The sequence below is a fragment of the Xiphias gladius genome, chromosome 10 (assembly GCF_016859285.1).
Source record: "Xiphias gladius isolate SHS-SW01 ecotype Sanya breed wild chromosome 10, ASM1685928v1, whole genome shotgun sequence".
Lineage (NCBI taxonomy): Eukaryota > Metazoa > Chordata > Actinopteri > Istiophoriformes > Xiphiidae > Xiphias > Xiphias gladius.
Window position 1 is genome coordinate 14,864,144 of NC_053409.1, and position 21,108 is coordinate 14,885,251.

Here is a 21,108-nt window from a genome sequence, read left to right on the forward strand (position 1 = left end):
TATCCTGCCATGTCTCCCCTTGTTTCGCTCACAGCCGGCTTGTTCCATTGAGTTTATTTCCATTAACTCAGGCTCTTAAACAATAGAGTGAGAATATCAGTAACTAATTTAGCCTGGGAACATGTCGCACCAAACATCATTACTGTGATCTTTAAGCATGATGAATGATTCATGTTTATGCATGCTTGCTTAGCTTTTTATGATGTTTAATATGTCTCCCTTTTATTGGATACTAATAAAATTAGTCTTGTGTCATAAGCGTTTCAAAGAACAATAAGTAAACAATAAATAATCCTGTATTTAAAGTTAGCAGGGATTTGTAGAGACAGTGCAACTTGTAGCACATCTGTCTTTCCTGAAAGTGGCATCATGTGAATGCTAATAAGCAAAACTGTTAATGTTACAGACCTTTCTTGCTCCAATGAGCCAAGTCTTCCCAGCAGAGGATGATGTCAACAAACACGTAGATGACAACTGTAAGTTAATGTAACGCTCAGTTTCTTGTTAAGTCATTTTATTTATTTTTTTTACTGTTGTTGTTCGTAACAGTGGCTATTTTCCAGGAAAAAAAATCATTGTAATTGTTTTGTTTGTTTGTTTGTTTGTTTTCCCTGTTTCCAGGTTCCCTTATGTACTTGAATGAAGCTACACTTCTCAACAATGTTAGAGTGCGGTACAATAAAGACCACATTTATGTACGTTCTCTTCTTCTCCTATACTTATCTGCATCTGTGCTCTTGCTATGGCTTAAAACCATTACCATCCAATTGCATCACAAGGAGATACAGTAACAAGTTAGAGGAAAGAGAGAGACAGGATACGTATCTTTGTTTCCCTGGGGGGAAAGTACCAGGTGGTAAAGAGGAAAGGAAGGGTAGCACAGAGTCAGACTGGCAAACCCAATCCTGATCCCAGTCACTCACTTAGGAAATGAGGGACAGCTGGTAGATGAGAAAAAGAAGACAGGGAAAGAGGTAAAGGTGTGTCCCAGCAGCCTTCACTGGGCTCATTTTCACCTCTGTAGTCTCTCATTATTCATTTATTTTCGTGTATTTTGCTCTTTATTAACTTTCTCTAAATGCAGAGACCCTAACCATGCTTGTAATTATATCTCTTACAGACGTATGTGGCCAATATCTTGATAGCTGTGAATCCTTACTATGACATCCCCAAACTGTACGGTCCTGATGCCATCAAGTCGTACCGGGGGAAGTCACTGGGAACTCTACCACCTCACGTTTATGCTATAGGTGAGAACTCAAACCTGCTCATCACTGTTCAGGGGATAATACAATGTACAGTTTATTTGAATTGTACAGTAATTTTCAGCTTTATTCTTTTAAAGGAACCTCTGTATCACTTGTAAAACTGCAATTCTTTAAGAACACTTAGCAGCTACACTTTGAAAAATTGCATTAATGCATTATGCATAATTCGGTCTCTGATTTTACCCTGTTTATGCTCAAAAGTTAAGTAATCAGGGATATTTTTTCTCACACAGCCGACAAAGCCTACAGGGACATGAAGGTTCTAAAGATGAGCCAGTCCATCATAGTTTCTGGTGAATCTGGTGCTGGAAAGACTGAAAACACCAAGTTTGTTCTCAGGTGTGAACTCACATGAATGTATGCTGCATCCTATCACTGTCTTCCCTTCACCCTCACCCTCTGTCCTCTCCCCATTGGTTGCGTGTTCACGGCATACATAGTGGTGTTTCAGATCAGCCCCCCCCCTTCAAACCAAGATCCTTCAAACCTCATTGGGAACCACTGATGGTACCTTGCAAATCTCCCACAAAAACGATGAACAATACAACATTAACCTGGATGCAATCTGCCATGAAACAGGCAAAAACGACAACCCTCCATACTTGTCTGTTTTCATACATGATTTCCTTTTTGTCTGGCTGCCATACTTTGTAAAGGAAAGCTACTATAGTAATCTTTAAAGTGTGTAAACTATGGATCTGGTTTAGTGTGAGTGTCTTTTGTCTTTTAAACTTTTTTTATTCAAACTGAATTATTTCATCCCCATACTACAGATATCTAACCACAACATATGGAAGTGGTCAAGATATTGATGAGAGAATTGTAGAAGGTAATATATTAACAAAAAAAGAAACTCATTTACGTATGTCGTGTTTTGGGACATTGTAATCCCGATGGTTTTTTTCCCATTTCAAACCTCAGCAAATCCCCTTCTGGAGGCCTTTGGAAATGCAAAAACAGTCCGGAACAATAACAGTAGTCGCTTTGGGAAGTTTGTGGAAATCCACTTCAATGACAAGGTAATGGATGATCACTGATGTTCTGAGTTGATCTATAATTTGCTGTGTGCATGGACCGTGCACTTTAGAATCAGCTTTTGAGACTTGATCTCTCTCCTGTTGTACCAGAATGCAGTTGTGGGTGGATTTGTCTCCCATTACTTGTTGGAGAAGTCGAGGATTTGCATGCAAAGTAACGACGAGAGAAACTACCACATCTTCTACAGGCTGTGTGCTGGGGCATCTGAGGACATCAAGAAGAAACTGCACCTGGACTCTCCAGACAGCTTCAGGGTCAGTGAGCTCACTTAGAGTCTTAATATTTCTCAGAATTAGAACACATATAATACTCTATTGTGACCCAGGATAAAATGTATGTAATTTCAATGTGCTGTTCCAAAGCGAAATGAAATTGAGGAGTTGCAGTCTTGTTTTTGAAAGAGAGCAGAAATTAGCATTTCTAAAGTTGTTTTTTTATGTAATTAAATGGACTTTAAAAAATGTTTTCTTAGTATTTTGTAGTAGGCATGGGTTGGCAGTTCTGAGGAAGCCCACTAGATGTCGCTTGAGCTTATTTGTAGTGTATCAACACAAATCAAAAGGTCCTCCCAAGTGAAATCAAAATCCCCTTAGTAACAAAACATTATACAATTGAATTCTGTCCCGAATGCGATTATCAACTCAGCAGGGGCAAAGTCAGAGAGCAAAAGGTGTTTATCCTAACCGTTATTTTCTTCTACATGCTCTGCAAAACAACACGTAACGCAACAACAAGCAGCTGAAGCTGTTCTTTCAGATGTTTATCATAGTGTCATTATATCAGGTCCCTGAGGTGACACCCACATCAACAGAGGTAATTACTTCGTGCAATTCACTACTAGTCAGCTGTGGAGCAATATTGGAAGACAGAAGAGTAAATCTTTTAGATGCTGAAAATCAATACAAATATCCCCAGTATGCATTTATACTGCGTCTGAATTGAATTTATCAAAATATTAATAATGTTTCAATGTTTTCTAAGATGATTTCTCTCTGTTGCAGTACCTGAACCGAGGATGCACCAGATACTTTGCCAGTAAGGACTCTGATAAACAAATCATGCAGAATCGCAAGAGCCCTGAGGTAATATCCCGTTCTGCTCTGGTTTAATCGCTCTAACCCAATACATGATTATTTTTGACGCTTGGGTTACATTTGCCTACTGTGTGGTAAAGTATTTTATGCCAAGAAACAAAGCGCTGGACTGAAAGCAAATCCCAGACTATATTAAGAAAATCTGCTGCTAACGTGAAATGATATGCAGAAAGTGGTCGATCACTATATATTATGCCAAGAAATTAGTTCAGGTCTATGTATTTGATGAATTATGCACGACATGAAAAAGAGCCAGTACCTCATTGAGTTGTGCTACAAAGCCTGCAGGAGATGTGTAATTAATATAGGGAAACAATTAGAAGAATAAGTGTGACGGGTTACTCTCTCAGGGACTAATTAAACATGTTCATTTCACTTTTTGTTTTCTAAGATAGCATAATATCTTCTTTTATGATAATCAAAGTTGTCAGGTGGAATAGTGGTAAACAAAGGAGGTGCTTTCAGTTCTTTGTTAATAGATTTGGTCATAATGAGTTTATTTAGCCAAGTACATTAAAAGATTTTCAAGGATTGAAAGACATTTTTCCTTAAAGGCCAATCATTACCTCTATTCTTCGATTTTTATACTGTAATTCGTTCTCACTCGTGCATTTGCATTGAAATATTGTAATCACACTGATGATGTTTTTAGAAGTTCAAAGGCAGTTATGTCATATTGTATTAGCTATGCTTTGGTGTCAGTGTATTAATCTTTCAAGACAATGTGTAATTTGTATTTTCCTTTTGAAGTATTGGATTGTAAGTGCAGATTAAAAATTGTTTCTCTGTTTTAGTTCCCCTTTTTACCTCCGCCAAGCAGGTTATGTTTTCACCCGTGTCTGTTTGCTGGTCTGTTTGCTGCTTTATTTGTCAGTAGGATTACTCAAAAAGCACTGAATTGATTTGCACCGAAACCGGTGGAGGGATGGGGCATGGGCCTTGGGGGGGAACCCATTAAATTTGGGGCATATCTAGATCATATGAATTTGAATTTTTTTTGTCTGAAGTCTGGTGTATGTTGTTTAACATTGGCCTTGACAGAGGTATGTGCTCTACTGAGTGCCATTCTAGTTACATTCTTAAGACATTTATTTCAAATCGTCAATGACTTAAAGGGCTTTTTATTATAGATGCCAGTATTATTAAATATGAAAAGGATCTTTATTCAACATGCTTACTGTAGTTTGTGCTTACAAAATCTATGAAAGTGTCTAGTAACTTAATTGATGGAAGCCCTGTAAACTGTGTGACTGTAAGTACAATTTGTGTTATTAACATGTTGCTAATTAAGTCATTGTACATCTGTCTGTCCTGCCACGTGTCCCTGTTACTGTATATAGGACAATAAGGTGATGTTTCTTTTCTTATCAGGGCTTTGCACTCCCTACTCTTTATCCTGTATTCTTCCTAAAGTAAACACTGAGACTTTATGGTTTTACATGCTGCTGTTTTTAGTGCATGCTTCCTCTTTGTCTGCATGTGTCTTCCAGGTTTGGGTGGGATTGGGGCTGGGTGGTGCTTAAATAGAAGAATACAAAGGATGTTTGCTCATTCATCTTTTTTCAGTCATACTGTACAATGCAGGGCTGCACAATTATTGTAGATTTTCCACTCTCACAATCAATATTTGTTCAAGATTGACACTTTGCTGTCATAGTCAAAATGTTGATGAACATGAAAAAAAGATTATCAGGAGAATATATTTAGTCATAATCGTGCCGCCCTTGTTAATTACCACTGTATGATTAATGATTATGAGAATCTAGACTCCTTATGATTCTTGAAGTGGTGTCTTCCAGTCACATTGCATGCCTGTTCTTTCAGTACATTTGGAGACGAAGCTAATGTGGCAGCGCAGCCTTAGTTTATAGGATGTGTGCTTGCTGTGTGCTGCTGGTGGAGGCTCTTTAACACATTACTTTAAAATATTTTTGGTCTGTTCTTCTCAAACATGTGGCTTTTATATTTTACTGTGAGCTGTTGGTTCACCCCCAGTTCAGTTTAGAATCAGATTTACTCAATATTTGAGGACAGTTGAAATGAAACTTCAATTGAATTAAACCTTTAAACTATAGAATATATTAACAGTTTGCATCTTGTTTGAGTAAATCTTGATTTGAGTTCAACTCTTACGCGTTTCCTGTTTCTCTACTGTTTCTAACTTTCTCGTGTCTTGCAGCATCTAAAGGTTGGTGCTCTGAAGGACCCTCTTCTTGACGACCAGGGCGACTTCAACAGGATGTGTGTGGCCATGAAGAAAATTGGTCTGGATGACACCGAGAAGCTGGACCTGTTCAGGGTGGTTGCTGGTGTTCTGCATCTGGGCAACATTGACTTTGAAGAAACAGGGAGCTCCTCAGGTGAGGCAGATACTGTAATTAAAAATATTTACAACATTTTTAGGATAATCTGTGATATTATCAATAATTTGGTACCGGCAACATATTTCTTGAGAACTTGCATTGCAGGGGTATTTTTCAGTGCACTTTTGTTTTGTAGTTTTTTCATGACGTGTTGTTTGTCTTTTGAGCCACAGTATCAATCACTATTCATGCAAACAACCAAGGTGTCTATTTTGTCCAGCTATTCTACTTCCACAAATGAGAAAAACTTAAGTTCCTCTATTCCATGGGATCATCAGAGGTTCCAGGAGTGAAATATGCAACTCGTTGAAATGAACAAAACAAGTTGGTATCCATTAGCTTTTTCAATAAAGGTGAGCACATGTAATTCTACAGTTGCGTGTTATTAGATCAGTGTAAATTTTTGAAGACCAGACCTAATTCCCTGGATATCACCATAGTTTAGTCTCAAGTGGTGACGAATGTGACCTCTGTTACCGCGGCAACCATGATATCTCTCCCTCTCCTGTCTTGTTCATTCTTTATCTTTCTGTCTATACAGTCAGTGTCTCTGTGGATTAAATAAGCACACTTCAAACTTTTTTTGGGGGGGGGGCAGTTTTTAACAGTTCCGTCCTCAATACAACGAATGGCCACTGCAAAATTTCCCATTCACATACTCATTAGATCTCTGACTGTGGAAGGTGCCACTACAAATCACTCTTCTACCTACTCACTTTGTATGTAAAATGTTCCAAAAATGCCAAAAAATATATAAAACGCGTGCAACTGTGTGATATGGTTACAAAGATGTTAATTTATTCGTGATTTTTGACGTATAGATTCACTATTCCGAGACCCATCTTTATGCTCTGACATATCTTTACTACATCAAATTAGCACTAACGTGGTTTGAGGTCATAATGAGTCACAGTACTTAACGTCTGTGGCCACATTGATTTTCTGGAGATTAAATATAATGTGTATGTAATGATTTCCCTTAAAACCCAATGTAAGAAAACAATAAAAAAAAATTAAAAAAAACAAATAACTGCTTATATAAAAGGAAAGAAAATAGAAGTATATTGAACATGGTTCATAACAACAGAATGTAGATGGAGATTTTCAAGGATTGTCTGTCTAACTGTATGTTTCAGGTGGTTGTGTCCTCAAAAACCAGTCAGGCCAGACTCTGCAGTACTGTGCTGATCTGCTTGGTCTGGACCAGGACGATCTGCGTGTCAGCCTCACAACAAGAGTCATGCTCACTACAGCAGGGGGCGCCAAAGGAACAGTTATCAAGTAAGAACAGCAGCATTCAGATTTTAAGATCTGAGACCTTTTGAGACTTCTTTTGGTAATGTTTTTATGGAAAAAAATGATCTTAATTTTCTCTTAATTTTTCCCAGAAGCCAACGCCATTGTTTACTGACAACCAAAAATCTACCAACTGAACTGAACTAAGTAAAGGCTGTGAGTTCTTGATGGATCTAAAAATAGCTAATAATCCTTAGACAGAGATTAACCAACTGGAATTTAATCGACACAGACAGGGGTAGGCAGTGGTTGCTGTACTTATCAGTACTAGCCTGAAAAGTATTAGGATGTCTTTATTCAGCAAGACGATGGGATTAAATCCTGACACTGAATTAAGTCTTTTATGTAGTGGGTTTAGTATAAGAGAGTATATGATAGATTTGATTATTTTATCCAAGACAGAGCTCTGTGAGAATGTGTCTTAAACACCACTGTTTGGTGTCGAAGTGACACAGTAAAACAAATGTAGATGGGATCTTTTTGTGCATAGGTAAACTTTACTTCTGCAGGATTGTATGGTGTTTTTCTTGCAGGTTAAAGAGACCATGTTCAGAGGAGAACATAGCGCAGTACTGGCACTGCTACTGTGTACTTTGGTGGTGATGTGTTGTTTGAGTGATGGGGCCAGGTTTGGTAGATTAATATTTCAGGAGGGCCAGATGCTGGCCTGGCTGGAAGTGTTTTCTCCACATAAATAATGCAGCCTATATCTGAGGAGGCAGGCAAGTATGGCCACAGTACAGTAACGGCCCAGTGTCTGGGGAGCAGGTGGAGCTAAGGGGTCCTGGCTTTGTCATTAAGCCCCAGCCAAATCCACTCTACCCCTGGGAGGTTGAGAGTAACAGAGGGGGTGACTGAGTCTCTAACTAATGTGCATATGAAACATTGTGAATGATAAAGTGCCTGTCACTGAGATGAACTGTAAGAATCTTTTGTTTTCCAAGACTTACAGTGTTTAAATCATGGCATAGTGAAACAGAAAAAAGCTTAACCTATTCTCCACGAGAATCATGATGTGAAGACTATTCCTATTTGTAATGGATGAGGGTTTTTCTTTCTTACTGGGACTGGGTTGGTGGGATATTAAAAGGAAGAAAGTAGGTAAAGAGCTATCATAGCAAGAAACACAGACCTTTCAGTTTCACCAAATCCACCTTCTTCTCAACTGGGACAGCGGAGTTGAACTCTGGGCCACAGTGGAACTGCACTTTGTCCATACAAGCAACCCCTCTAAATAAGTTAAAATAAATGGTGTCGAAGTGTCATTAGAGAAGCCTAGTAGGGTTCAAGGTTCATATTTTAGTTTTAATACTTTGTCTTTGGCTTAGAAATCCTAGCTTTAAAACTATCAGCTAGCTTGAGTATTAAGATCAGGGGAATTGCACTACGAAGCAAAATGTGTCACATTAACGCAGCTAAACTTTTGCTGCCGCATGAAAATTGGGTTGATTTTAAAAAAATAAATAAATAAAAGAGAGGGATTTAATGAGCAACTTGCATGACCCAGTTTCGGACTGTCTCTCAGTGCCCCAATTTGTGTGTCCCTCCAGGGTGCCGCTAAAGGTGGAACAGGCAAACAATGCCCGCGATGCCCTAGCCAAGGCTGTGTACAGCCGCCTCTTCGATCATGTGGTCAAACGAGTAAACCAGTGTTTCCCCTTTGAGACTTCCTCCAACTTCATCGGGGTGCTGGACATTGCTGGATTTGGTAATAAATTGCAGTTAATGATATATAAAATGTGGAAGTTTCAGTTCAACTTAACGCTGTGTAGAATTAGCCCGACATAACCGATAACACAGCGGACAAACTGAAAATCTGCAACTTTCCGGATGCACTGCATTTTGTTGATGTCTTTGTGGCAGTTTTTTTTCCATTTTTTGTTTAGAATTTAGTCTAAAGAGACACTTGTCTGTAAAGCATGTTTCCTAATATAAGTACCCTGATACCCAAATTAATTTCCTTCACTGCCATAATTAACACAGGCTTTGCCAAACATTTCATTTTAAAACTAATTGAAGTGCATGTTTTTTTTTTTTTCTGCTTCCTCTGTTTTTCCTCCTCTTAGAGTATTTTGAGCATAACAGCTTCGAGCAGTTCTGTATCAATTACTGCAACGAGAAACTGCAGCAGTTCTTCAATGAGCGTATTCTGAAAGAGGTGAGTGAGCAGCACGTGGATAAAGGTGACTCAGTGTGATTTATTTCTGTTATCCTGGGAAACCTGCCATGTCGTGTCACTCACAAGCCAAACTTACTGACTTGCTTACAAGCCAGGAGGAAGAGGTTGGCACACTAAGCTCCTCTGTCTTTCTCTCTGTATGTTTTCCCTACATCTCTCCTGTGCGCTCTCTCACCAGAGTGCTAATTTCTCAAGGGACATAATGAGGCTTGTTTCTCTCCTGTGATCTTTTAACGTTATTCTCTTCCAAGGTTTCAAATTGATGTGCCAAAATTCTAGTCTAAGCCTCTTTCTCATTATATGAATTGTGTGTTGTGGGTTTGATGTTTTTTAAGGTGAATGATGTTCTGTAGACACTCAGAATGATCTAAACTAAGAATTTCATATCAGACCATTTTGAAACTGCTACTTTTAGTGTTGATTTTTGACTTTTGGACATGCTTGTTCTGTGCAGGAGCAAGAACTATATCAAAGGGAAGGGCTGGGAGTGAATGAGGTGTATTATGTTGACAATCAGGACTGCATAGGTGAGTTCCTCTGTGTCATCTTACCTCCCAACTTCCTGTTGACCCTCAAACTTTTTTTTTGTTGTTGTTTTTTATTGCTTCCCTGCGTGAACAATCGCTTTTCAAAAGTTCATGATTTACCTGAAAAATGTCACTGTTGAAAATGAAAAAGTTTCAAGGCAGTGCATTGAGGAATCTCTGTCAGTCTGTCTGTCTGTATTTTGATTTTCTAGGCAACCTTTCATCCGATCGACTTCAAACTTTACCATGAACTTTTTTGGACGAGCGGTTCTCGAGAAAAGCTATTATTATTTTTCAACATGTTACTTGACATTAAGAAAGAGGCAGAACTGCAGTACGAGGACATTGCAGCATCCAGACAGTTTAAACCGTGCACATGTCAGGCGGAACTCAACTACGACGGCACTCTCTATGCTATCACCCATACACTATGAGAGCAGAGCGGAACAGAGCGAAGTGAAAACAGGTCTATCAAGTGACACGTAGGGACATCATTGAGATGAAGTGCTGCCTTTGAGTGCCTGTGCTGCAAAATACGTAGTGCACCGACAGAGTTGTGGCTGTCTGTAGAACCCACGCACCACAAATGTACTGAGGTTGTGTAACATCAGCTCCCCCACATGGCATTGATTTGGGCCATTCCTTGAGCTCTGGGCTATACATCAGAGCAGAATAAATAAACCTGTCAGGGGGACAATGATACCGACTTCTCACTATCCAAGACGTTCGCATATCCATGTGTTATTTTTGAAGGGAGCAGGCGTTTTGAATATTTGTGGGTTTTATGGCCTCTTTTTTGCTACGAGAAGCCGGAGAAACGATACCCCCTTGTTTTTGTTGTCTCTGTCCTCAAATGAATCATCAAATCACTGGGTTGAAGTAGTCAGTGTATCGAGGTGAAGCAGTTTGATTTGTATTTCAAAGGCCGTGATTATTCAAGTGCAAGGTTAACTGACAACTGTGAATAACATTTATGACTTGCAAATGACCATTTGGGTTGGCCATTAATTCACTCATCAATCTTCACGATTTATGCACAGGTGCTTGCTTATGCAAATTTTTTCTGAGGTCCTCTGCTATTAGATTATTTTCCTAACACAGCATGTTGTATGAATAATTCAGATATATAGCTAAATGAGCATCCTGATGAACATGTTTTGTGCTTTGAATATTCACATCCAGAAACAGTAAATGGTGGAAATTTCCAATAAATCTAATTTTAAGAAACTGAATGTCAAGTGATTTTGTAACTTCGGCATCATAATGGCTGATGTAGTTCCCACCTCACCCCTTCTTTAAATAGTTTAGCAGAGATTTAAGGGTTTTGTTGTTGTCCCTAAAAATGCCTGTAAGCATCTGATGATACTTATAGATTAGAAATATTACCAATTTGGACGTGTTAAGAAGACGTTCTTAACATGTCTTATCCTAATACCTATATCTTAACATAGGTAGTCGGATATTCCTCTTCATACTGATGCTATACTGTACCGTCCAGAGCTGTATAAAACACAACTTATAATACTGTGGTTGATAGATAAATATTTGTTGTTTCCAGACCTAGTGGAAGCAAAGCTGGTGGGAATCCTGGACATTTTGGATGAGGAGAACCGACTTCCTCAGCCCAGTGACCAACACTTTGCAATAGCTGTTCACAGCAAGCATAAAGACCACTTCAGACTGACGGTCAGACTTCTTAGTTGTGCTCTCTTTCCCTCACCCTCCATCTCTCCTCTCCCACTGTGTTTCTTATTCTCCCTCTCCTTTTGTCTCTTCTTTCACTCCAGTGTCCTGCTATCATTCTCTCTCTCTGTGCGTTAAGTTCTTTTGTGGCACGAGGTAGCAATGTAACCTCACAGTGGTTCTGCCGTTGCGGTCATTTTTAATCTGCCTGTTTGTTACAATAGTTTTGTGAATGACACACAGTCCCACTCCCTCCCTTTTGTCTCTGTCTTTGTCGCTATTGTTTGTCACCGCCTGTATCTCTGCAAGCATGAAATCCTTTTAGAAATGCAGCCTTGACACCATTTCAAGCTTAAGATTAGAGGTGGTTGGCTGCAGCCACACTCAATTGCAGGGAGAGTTATTACTCAAATAAAGACTATTCTATACATTAAATAGGACAAAAGACATTAATCTTAATCTAAAGTCCTTCTAATATGCTCTGAACTAACATTTCTGCTATTCAGTTTATACACTTTAAGGATAATTTATAATGGGTCTCCTCACTGATGAAACTAATGGAGCTTAAAAATGGTGGTTGCTACATTCTCTTTCAATATAATGTAATGTTGGTCATTTTTGTTGTTCTTTACAACACTTGAGCCAGATAAGATGAATATGGAATACAATTGTAAAATATACCTACACTATGTGCAGTTGTTATTTCCTTGTATATCCATGTAAGTAAACATGTTAAATAACTGCAAACTACCCTGGACAGCGTTTGTGAGAATATGCCTTTTTTGCTGGATTTCACTGCCCTACATTGATCTGAATGTGTCATTCTCCAAACCACCCCTCCTCATTCAGTAGTGGTGTGGATAAACAAGTTTCTTCAATAGAGATGGTGATGGATAGGATTAGAGTGAAATCAATATATATATATATATATATATATATATATATATATATGTGTGTGTTTTAGCACTGTCATTAATATGACTTGCTTTCTTCTTCTCCCACCTAGGTTCCCAGGAAGTCAAAGTTGACCGTTCATAGGAATCTCCGGGATGACGAGGGCTTTATCATCCGGCACTTTGCTGGAGCAGTCTGCTATGAGACGGTCAGTGTTAACCCAAATCTTTATTATATGGGGCTATTAAAAAAGGAAAAACTGAAATATCACATTGACATTAGTATACAGACCCTTTGCTATGACACTTGAAATTTAGCTCAGGTGCCTCCCATTTCTCTTGATAATCTTTGAGATGAAAACAGTTGATTGGACATGATTTGGAAAGGCACACAGCTGTCTCGAGAGAGAGAGAGAGAGAGAGAGAGAGAGACCCTAAAATGGCTGTTCACAGACGGTTCCCATTCAACCTGACAGAGCTTAAGAGGATCTACAGAGAAGAATGGCAGCAAATCCCCAAATCCAGATGTGCAGAGCTTGTCGTGTCATACCCAAGAAGACTTGCGGCTGTAATCGCTGCCAAAGTTGCTTCAACTAACTACTGAGTAAAGGATCTGAATATTTACATCAAAGTGATATTTCAGTTTTTCCTTTTAAATAAATTAGCAAAACTTTCTAAAATTCAGTTTTTGTCCTGTCATTATGGGGTATTGAGTGTAGACTGATGAGGGGGAAAAACTGAATTTAAATGATTATAACAAAAAATATAACTGAAAAAAGTCAAGGAGTCTGAATCCTTTCTGAATGTGGTGGTGTTACTAGCAGTTAAACCTAACTAAAAGTCATCAGTCAATGAAGCAAATCACATGATAAACATATTCTAAGCATCTAATTTTTCATTGTTAATTAATTGATTTCTCAAGGTTTATCTTTTTGCTTGAAAAATACCTTAAATGATTAATCGATTATCTGAATAGTTGCTGATTGATTTTCTGTCAATCAGCTAATTGATTAATCGACTAGTGGATTCAGCTGTAACACCTTTGTTGTCCTGGTACAAATGTCACAACAGTACATCTCTTATAATAATAAGAAGTTGCTTCTGTGATGTGTGTTGGATGCTGCGGGGATGGATGGCACACTTTATTTTTGTTTGCATTTTATACATCTGTATAAAAGTCTTCCACTGCATAAATGTCTGCATTTGCATGTGTGTGTCCACAGGCTCGGTTTGTGGAGAAGAATAACGACGCCCTCCACATGTCCCTGGCGAGCTTAGTTTGTGAATCGAAAGACAAATTTGTTCGAGAACTGTTCGAGAACTCCAACACCACCAAGGACTTCAAACAGAAGGCAGGAAAGCTCAGCTTCATCAGCGTTGGCAATAAGTTCAAGGTCAGTGTGACTGTTAAAGACAAAGTCCCTGAAACTGAATAAAACCTCCTAATTTTTAGTTCACGATTACCTTTTTAATTTCACAATCATAAATAATAAAAAGGATAGTGCACTATTTCACACGAATGATGAATCCATTGAATTTTAACACTACTTGTGTCATTTTGTGTTTTAATGTATTTTATTGCCAGGGCCATGTAAACTATAATTATAATGGCTTTATTTTATATTTATTTTTTAAGAGTTTTATCCTACTAGACTTGTGTGAGACTTACAGTATGTTGTACAAAAAACTGATGCATTAAAAAAAAAGGGGAAAAAATTATATGTTGACAATTTTGCGAACTGTCAACATTTTCGCAAAATTGTCAATTTTGAGAAAATGCAGTGATAAAGATTTACATTGCCTAAAGACGTGCAATTAGAAAATTGCTGTGAATTAGTGAACGCGCTCTATTATCTGTCTGAGCTTCTTTTCAGATTTTTCTAACTCTAATCTCCTGACCTGCTCTGCAACTTTCCTCCAGTCTCCCCACTCTCTCCTCTGAGAAAACCTTCCTTGGTGGATAAAGCTGGATAAAGTCAGCTTGAGGTATAATAGAGGGGAGTTAGAAAACAGGAGGAGTGAAAAAAGGAAGAGAAAGGAAGAATGAGATATTCAGGCTTTCACACAGAAGGGTTTAGAGGGAGCCAGAAGTACTCTACTTTCAGCAGAATGTATTTTATTTTTCAGTCTTACTTTGCTGTTTTCTTTTGCCTTTTTCATCAGACTCAAGGTTTTTTTCATTACAAATGTAGCTTCTTTGCTTTCAGAACTAATGCACCAGACATTGACTCAAGCACAAAGATGATGTGGGTGTTTCAAAAAGGCACCAATAGCCAGTGGGGCTAGATGTGTTCATTTTAATAAGTTTTGTTTTAGATAAATATAATCTGTCAAAATGAACAGTCTTCAGCTGGACACAATGTTAAACAGTGTTTTATAATAAGCACGTTAAATTTTCCTTGCAGTTTTCCTTCCTGTCCTGGCTACCTTCATCACAAACATTTAAAAACAAATCAACATTAAACAGTTCTTTTTGTCTGCTTGCACCCACAGACCCAACTGAACCTGCTGCTGGACAAGCTTCGCAGCACTGTGAGTAAAAATTAATTGTGTATTTTGCAGAAAAATGTTTTGCTTTCCTGCTTTGACCCAATATAAAATAAATCCCCCTTTACAATGAAAAGTATGCATTGGAATATGTTAACTTACTACAGTGCTGCTGTTAAATACATGTTTTTACTCAGATGCCAGTTATAAAGACGGCAGGCACAGACTGAGAAGCACCTTGCCGTGGAAGCTACATTTTACCTTATTAATCTTTGTGTGTGCAGGGCTCAAGTTTCATTCGCTGTGTGAAACCCAACCTGAAGATGGTCAGCCAGCAGTTTGAAGGAGCGCTGATTCTCTCACAGCTGCAGTGCTCAGGTAGGTCTAAAAACTGTATGCATAATATGTACTGCAGAATTTTTAAGAATTTGTTACATTCACAATTTACAATCTTTCAGATGAGTAAATATGAGGATACTTTCGCCCAATGAAACTCTACTGTTAGTGGAGCAATATAAATAGGTTGGTTCCTCTTATAGGAAATGGACAACACTACTGAAATATCTTATGATATACTGCATTTATAATATATGAATATGATCTACCCAAGAACCCAATGAAATATATAAATATATATAAATATAATATAATGAATATATTTAATGTATATATAAATATAAATATATTTAATGTAGTTTGATGTGATAATATGTAAGTTCAGAATTGGAATATTGGACCTTTGTTCAAGAAAGAAAGGCTCCAGTCTTAAAGGAATCCAGGATATGTAAATTTACATTTATTTCCTCTGCTTCCCACAAGGGTTAAATTATGTCAAACTGTAGTGACTGGAAAAGCCTCGGAAGGCAATTGACTCAATTTATTATAGTATATTTGAGTGCAGTTTCTGTGTGTTTAGCATATTGCACTGTACGCTGTCATTACTTTTTAGAGTTTAGTTAGTGACATTAAGTTATTTTGACAATTTTTGTAAATTCTGAACCCACAGTTTGGTCCCTGGCTATAAGAACTATAGGGGAGTCTGTTATTTGCTTCTGATTTAAAACCCCATTTAAACTGTGCTATATTAAAACAAAATAGTGCATGCTGTAAGTAAGCTAATAACAGCACAATGTTCCTGTCCATGACTGTTAGTAATGCATACTTTACAGTGTATTGTAATTCCACAGGCAGTCCTGTTTCTCTTCGATAACCCTTTGCATGTCTTTCTTTGTGTGTTTGTTTGGATTAGGCATGGTGTCGGTGTTGGACCTGATGCAGGGGGGGTTCCCTTCCAGAGCCCCCTTCCATGAACTCTACAACATGTATAAACAGTACATGCCAGATAAACTTACACGACTCAGTCCACGACTCTTCTGCAAGGTGGGACTGCATGAATTGAATAATTTTCTCTTTCGCTGAAGAAATAGAAAGTGTGCTGTCGGGTTTAAATAACAAGCTAATCTGTTTAAAATAAAGCCTAATTAGTTGTGTAATTTGTTCAAAGTATGAAAAAAAAAAGCATACAGCCAAACTTCAGCGAACCATTTGGGAAATGATTAACAAACATGAAATGTTTATTGCCCTAAATTCTTACCTCACATACAATCTTGCTGTGTCACTGAATGTGAATTTGTTCCTCTGTAGGCTTTGTTCAAAGCTCTGGGACTGAATGACAATGACTTTAAGTTTGGACTGACCAGAGTGTTCTTCCGTCCTGGAAAGGTGTGTTAAAGTCAACAAAATTAATTAAACCTAGATTTTGCATTTCATTATGTCCTGTACATGCTGCAGCTCTTGAGAACACAACTATGTCCTGACTTACGAGGATTGTTGCTTAATTTGTGTTTGTGTGCGTATCAGTTTGCAGAGTTTGACCAGATCATGAAGTCTGATCCAGACCACCTTGCAGAGCTGCTGCAGAAAGTCAACAAGTGGTTGGTGTGTAGCCGCTGGAAGAAAGTCCAGTGGTGCTCCCTGTCTGTCATCAAACGTAGGTTAAATCCACCAGCACAACAGAATATGCTAAGTGTAACTCGAGCAGCCTCCAACACATCACCACAAGTATCTGCAATATAGAGTAGTTGAGGAAGGATTTAGATTGTCTTTTCGTTTCATCATTCCTCCAATGGGCATTATTTGTCAAACCCTGGCGTATTTTAGTTGAGAGAATTTGCCACACTAGGTCTGGACATTGAAAAAAATACGGTATCATTATCGAACGTTATTTTTCTATGGGTTATGTCTGTTTCAGACAGGGACCATACCTTTAAAGTCATGATTTCACTTCCATTTTTTTAGATCACAGTGCTTCAGTTATACAAAAACTTCCATCAGCACAACATATTTTTGTTAATTAAGCTATTTCACTCTCCAGTGGATGGCTATGAGGTCCTCACAGTTTATTATGCAGCTCTGATAGCTATACTAAATCATATTTCACACTTTTCTATTCATTGTGAATATTGGAAGTAGCAGCCAATAGCATTATGGAATAGTACTTTATAAGCAGTTCCTTGAGCCATTACACTCTGTGCCAAGTTAGTAATTTCCACCATTTAATAAAGGCTTCTGGTTATTTGTGTAAAAAGACCAAATGACATGACACTACAGTTATAACAGAACATTGCCGCTGCTTGACCACACATTTCTTTCATAAGTGACATGAGGAAATTTATGTTCCTGGTCCAGGTCTTTTATTTCCTTCAACACTTCACCTCATTATTGCAGTTTAATGTGCACATGTGTGTATATGTGTGTGTGAGTGTTGAGAGAGAGTGTGTATAGTACATATAATTTACTCTGCACTACTTGTTTTTGTGCTTGCCCGAACAAATAGTGCCCGTTATACCAGTTTATACCTAGCTGTATTATTAGCTGTATCATATTTTGAGCTTTAATTTGTCGGATCAATTATTCTCATGGCTTCCAATATTTACCTTTTAAAAAAAAAAAAAAAAATAATAAAGTTTTTACGGTTGCATTTTATATTTTCTTTGAATCTTAAGTGGGCATTGGGCGAGAAATACCTATGGCATTCGCAGAGCATGATTCTCATGCCTTTAAGAATAAGTATGTAAATGATATAGGAATTGAGAAATGCAATAATTTCAAGTTGTGCATATGTGTGTGTCCTTCATAAATAGTTTTTTTTTCTTTTTTCTCATCTTCAACAGTTAGGAACAAGATGAATTACAGAGCTTTGGCCTGCATTAAGATTCAGAAGACCGTCCGCATGTGGTTGTGTAAGAAGAAGCATAAGCCACGGTGAGTCTCCCCTAGTTCCTTGAACCCAATCCACACACACACACACACACACACACACACACACACACTCACAAACAAACACAAAAACTCTCTCACACACATGCATCACTTTTATCATCTTTCTGTTTGTCTGTGCTCTTTGCTCTCTTATTTTTTTCTTGTAGCGTGTACTCTTGTGTGTGTGCTTTTTATTTACACGGATTCACGCTTGGTGGGTTTTGATGGCTTTCCCACATCGTGCAGTTCAAATCAATCCCGAAAGTCATTTGTGGAGAAATGATGTCTCACTGTACTGCTTTGGGAAATACCACATGTCTTGCTGAATTGGGTTGCATTTGGAAACATGGCTCTGGTGAAAGCGGCCATCCAGATGATGGGTTTTCAGATAGCCTTTTTTAGATTCAGATTTTGATTGTGAGTGGCAGAATGTGTATGGATGCATGTGGAAATGTTTTATATCAGCATACACACATGTAGTTCAGTATGAAGATTCTTATTCCTAACAGTTACAAATAATGTGTCTATTTTTGGTTGAGAGCAAAAAAATGAAGAAGGTACCTAAGGTGTCCCTGAAATGTATAAAATCTCTACAAGGGCCAAAAGGATTTTTTTAAGTGAAACTACAGTGTAATGCAATATTTTTGTGAAACAGAATGTGTGGACAGAATGCAGTCACAAGGGAGGTTTAAATTGTTTAAAAGTTGGCATGGCTTGGCGAATACGTTTGGATGCAGAGCTGTAGAGGACGGTTGGCCTCCACCCACACCTCCCTCACCCACACTGTTAGATCAGAAGATGGATGTTGGGGGTTAAATTAGTAAATAAAAACATAACCATGCTGTCTTGGAAATATAAACAGACTTTCTGTCAACTGACATTCAAACAAGCGCCTCTGACCGTTGATATGGTTCTGCTGGCTACTATGACCGGTGACCTGATGGTCAAGTTCAACATTAGTAATCACAAATATTTTTATGTGTGACAGGAAGAGAAAAAAATTACATCAAAATGACATCAAAAAGAGGGATTTTGATGTAAAACTGCTCAAAAAAGATATTCAGACATACATTGGCATTTAGTAACACGTAATTGAACAATTAACACACAGAATTTCTACTTGCAAAATTGTTTTTTTTTATTTCACTGTAATTAATATTTAATTAATTTAATATATATTATAGATATTAATATAAATTATATATTAATATATATTATATTATAAGTTTGTCACATCTTGTAATTAGTGTCCATTTGAAATAAACTGCTCATATGCTCAAGCTAATGGCATTTTCATATCTAAGTTTGCATTTTTCTCTCCTCCCATAGCATTGATGGTATGGTAAAGGTTCGGAACCTGAAGAAACACATGGAACGGTTCAATGAGGTGGTAAACGGGCTGAAGGAGGGCAAACAGGAGATGGCCAAACAGGTCCGGGAGTTGGCCACCTCCATAGACGCTCTGTTAGCCGAGATAAAGGTGAGTCACTGAGAGGTATTTAACTGTAAGACTCGGGGATTATTGCTCTGGTGTAAAGCTACTCATGTCAACAATTTTTATGGTGCTTTGAGCATGATACAATCTGAGCAACAGGTTGTTAATGAAACTCCTCTTATTTATATGCGTTTATCCAGGGAAGACTTTTTTCTTGCCCTGTGCCCTTTTCTCATTCCTTCTCTCAGAATCAATATTTTTAATCACCTGAGGATAAAAAAGAAGAGCAAAGTGAAGAAGAACCCCTTCTCTTCTCCAGTAATTTCATTTTTGCTAAATTATCAGACTTGGTTAGTGAAATCCCAGCTCTTCCTGTGCAATAAGCACCAGCCTTATTGGACCTTCTAGGTACAGCAAATCATCACAAACACATCCATTTGCTTTCCAGACTGAATTCCCCAATAGTGCAGAATTTCCTGAAATTTTGCAAACTGTAGTCACCTGTATGCAATCAATAGGTATGATTGGAGTGCTCATAGGTTCCCTGAGGTATCCTGACGGACACTCATATACCAGTGGGCCAAGACCCTTTCTCTACCACAGTCAGCCTCTCCACCTCTCCTATGTGTCTCTGTTAGCCGATTAGCAGTCCAACTGTGGACACTCATGGCGCTGTGAGTGCTTAAAAATCGCTCCTGGCATGGCTTCTCCGAGTGAATAATGCATGAGATGCCAGTGGCTGTCATTCAGGCCTCTATACATTGGGGACAAGACCTTGTCATTTTCCCTCCCTGTGCCACTGTTAGAGACTCACTCTAATGAATCTTCACAATACAGTGACCTCTTCTCTCCTTGCTGATCGTCTGACAAGGATAGTGGGGAATTGAGTATTGTGGCCGCAGCGTGCAAGTGACAGGCTAAGTGTCAGTCAGTTTCTTCCTTTTTTTGCCACATGGGAAGGTTGTGCCATGGTAACAGTGGAGCATGTGTCGAGTCAGAGTAAGCGTACTCAGTATCTCTTCCTTTTTTATTCAGGCAAACTCAGAATAGCCTTTTAAGTATCCTGTCGGAATCCCACGGCATATTATTAATAAACACCTTGTAATGATGGTTTTCAAAGAAACCCATGGCTTTGAACTCCACCGAGGCTTGAGGCTGAGAATTGATTCAACAGTTGAATAAAGAAATAAAAACTAGGTCTTGATTTTGCGACCATGAATTGCCGTGCTGATGCTTCCCTTGACCCCCTAGGCCACAGTGATGACCTGGAAAGAGATCGACACAGAGTACCAGGGGCTGGTGAAACGCTCGGAGCAGCTGCTCTCCTCCATGCAAAAGAAGAAGCAAGAGGAGGAGGAGAGTGAGAGGCTGAAGCACATCGAGGAGGAGATGGAGAAAGAGAGGAAGAGGAGGGAGAAGGAGGAGCAGCGACGCAAACAGGAGGAAGAGGACCGAAGACTGTAAGTCATGGCAAGGGGACGATTATCAGTAGATGTTTTAGTAAATGTCATGCTAGATGGTTTGAGACTGTAAGCTGTCTGTCAGTCACAGTAAATATTTTTTTTTTCTTTTCTACAAACATTT

General features: G+C 38.4%; 1 protein-coding gene across 2 annotated transcripts in view; it reads left to right on the forward strand.

Annotated features, from left to right (window-relative positions):
- myo6b (myosin VIb) overlaps positions 1–21,108 on the forward strand; it is a 46,951-nt gene that overhangs the window by 14,867 nt on the left and 10,976 nt on the right. The window contains exons 4-27 of one of the 2 annotated variants that reach the window (XM_040138247.1): positions 407–476; positions 622–695; positions 1,121–1,250; positions 1,502–1,607; positions 2,042–2,097; positions 2,190–2,287; positions 2,396–2,560; positions 3,308–3,388; positions 5,580–5,760; positions 6,900–7,044; positions 8,610–8,767; positions 9,126–9,217; positions 9,693–9,765; positions 11,324–11,451; positions 12,455–12,550; positions 13,565–13,735; positions 14,835–14,873; positions 15,113–15,206; positions 16,078–16,208; positions 16,473–16,550; positions 16,689–16,818; positions 18,002–18,092; positions 19,419–19,569; positions 20,776–20,984. In XM_040138247.1, the coding sequence (XP_039994181.1) occupies positions 407–476; positions 622–695; positions 1,121–1,250; positions 1,502–1,607; positions 2,042–2,097; positions 2,190–2,287; positions 2,396–2,560; positions 3,308–3,388; positions 5,580–5,760; positions 6,900–7,044; positions 8,610–8,767; positions 9,126–9,217; positions 9,693–9,765; positions 11,324–11,451; positions 12,455–12,550; positions 13,565–13,735; positions 14,835–14,873; positions 15,113–15,206; positions 16,078–16,208; positions 16,473–16,550; positions 16,689–16,818; positions 18,002–18,092; positions 19,419–19,569; positions 20,776–20,984 (2,747 nt within the window). Of the gene's footprint in view, positions 1–406; positions 477–621; positions 696–1,120; positions 1,251–1,501; positions 1,608–2,041; positions 2,098–2,189; positions 2,288–2,395; positions 2,561–3,307; positions 3,389–4,740; positions 4,750–5,579; positions 5,761–6,899; positions 7,045–7,151; positions 7,216–8,609; positions 8,768–9,125; positions 9,218–9,692; positions 9,766–11,323; positions 11,452–12,454; positions 12,551–13,564; positions 13,736–14,834; positions 14,874–15,112; positions 15,207–16,077; positions 16,209–16,472; positions 16,551–16,688; positions 16,819–18,001; positions 18,093–19,418; positions 19,570–20,775; positions 20,985–21,108 lie in introns of those variants that run through there. The other variant, XM_040138246.1, reaches the window with a different exon arrangement.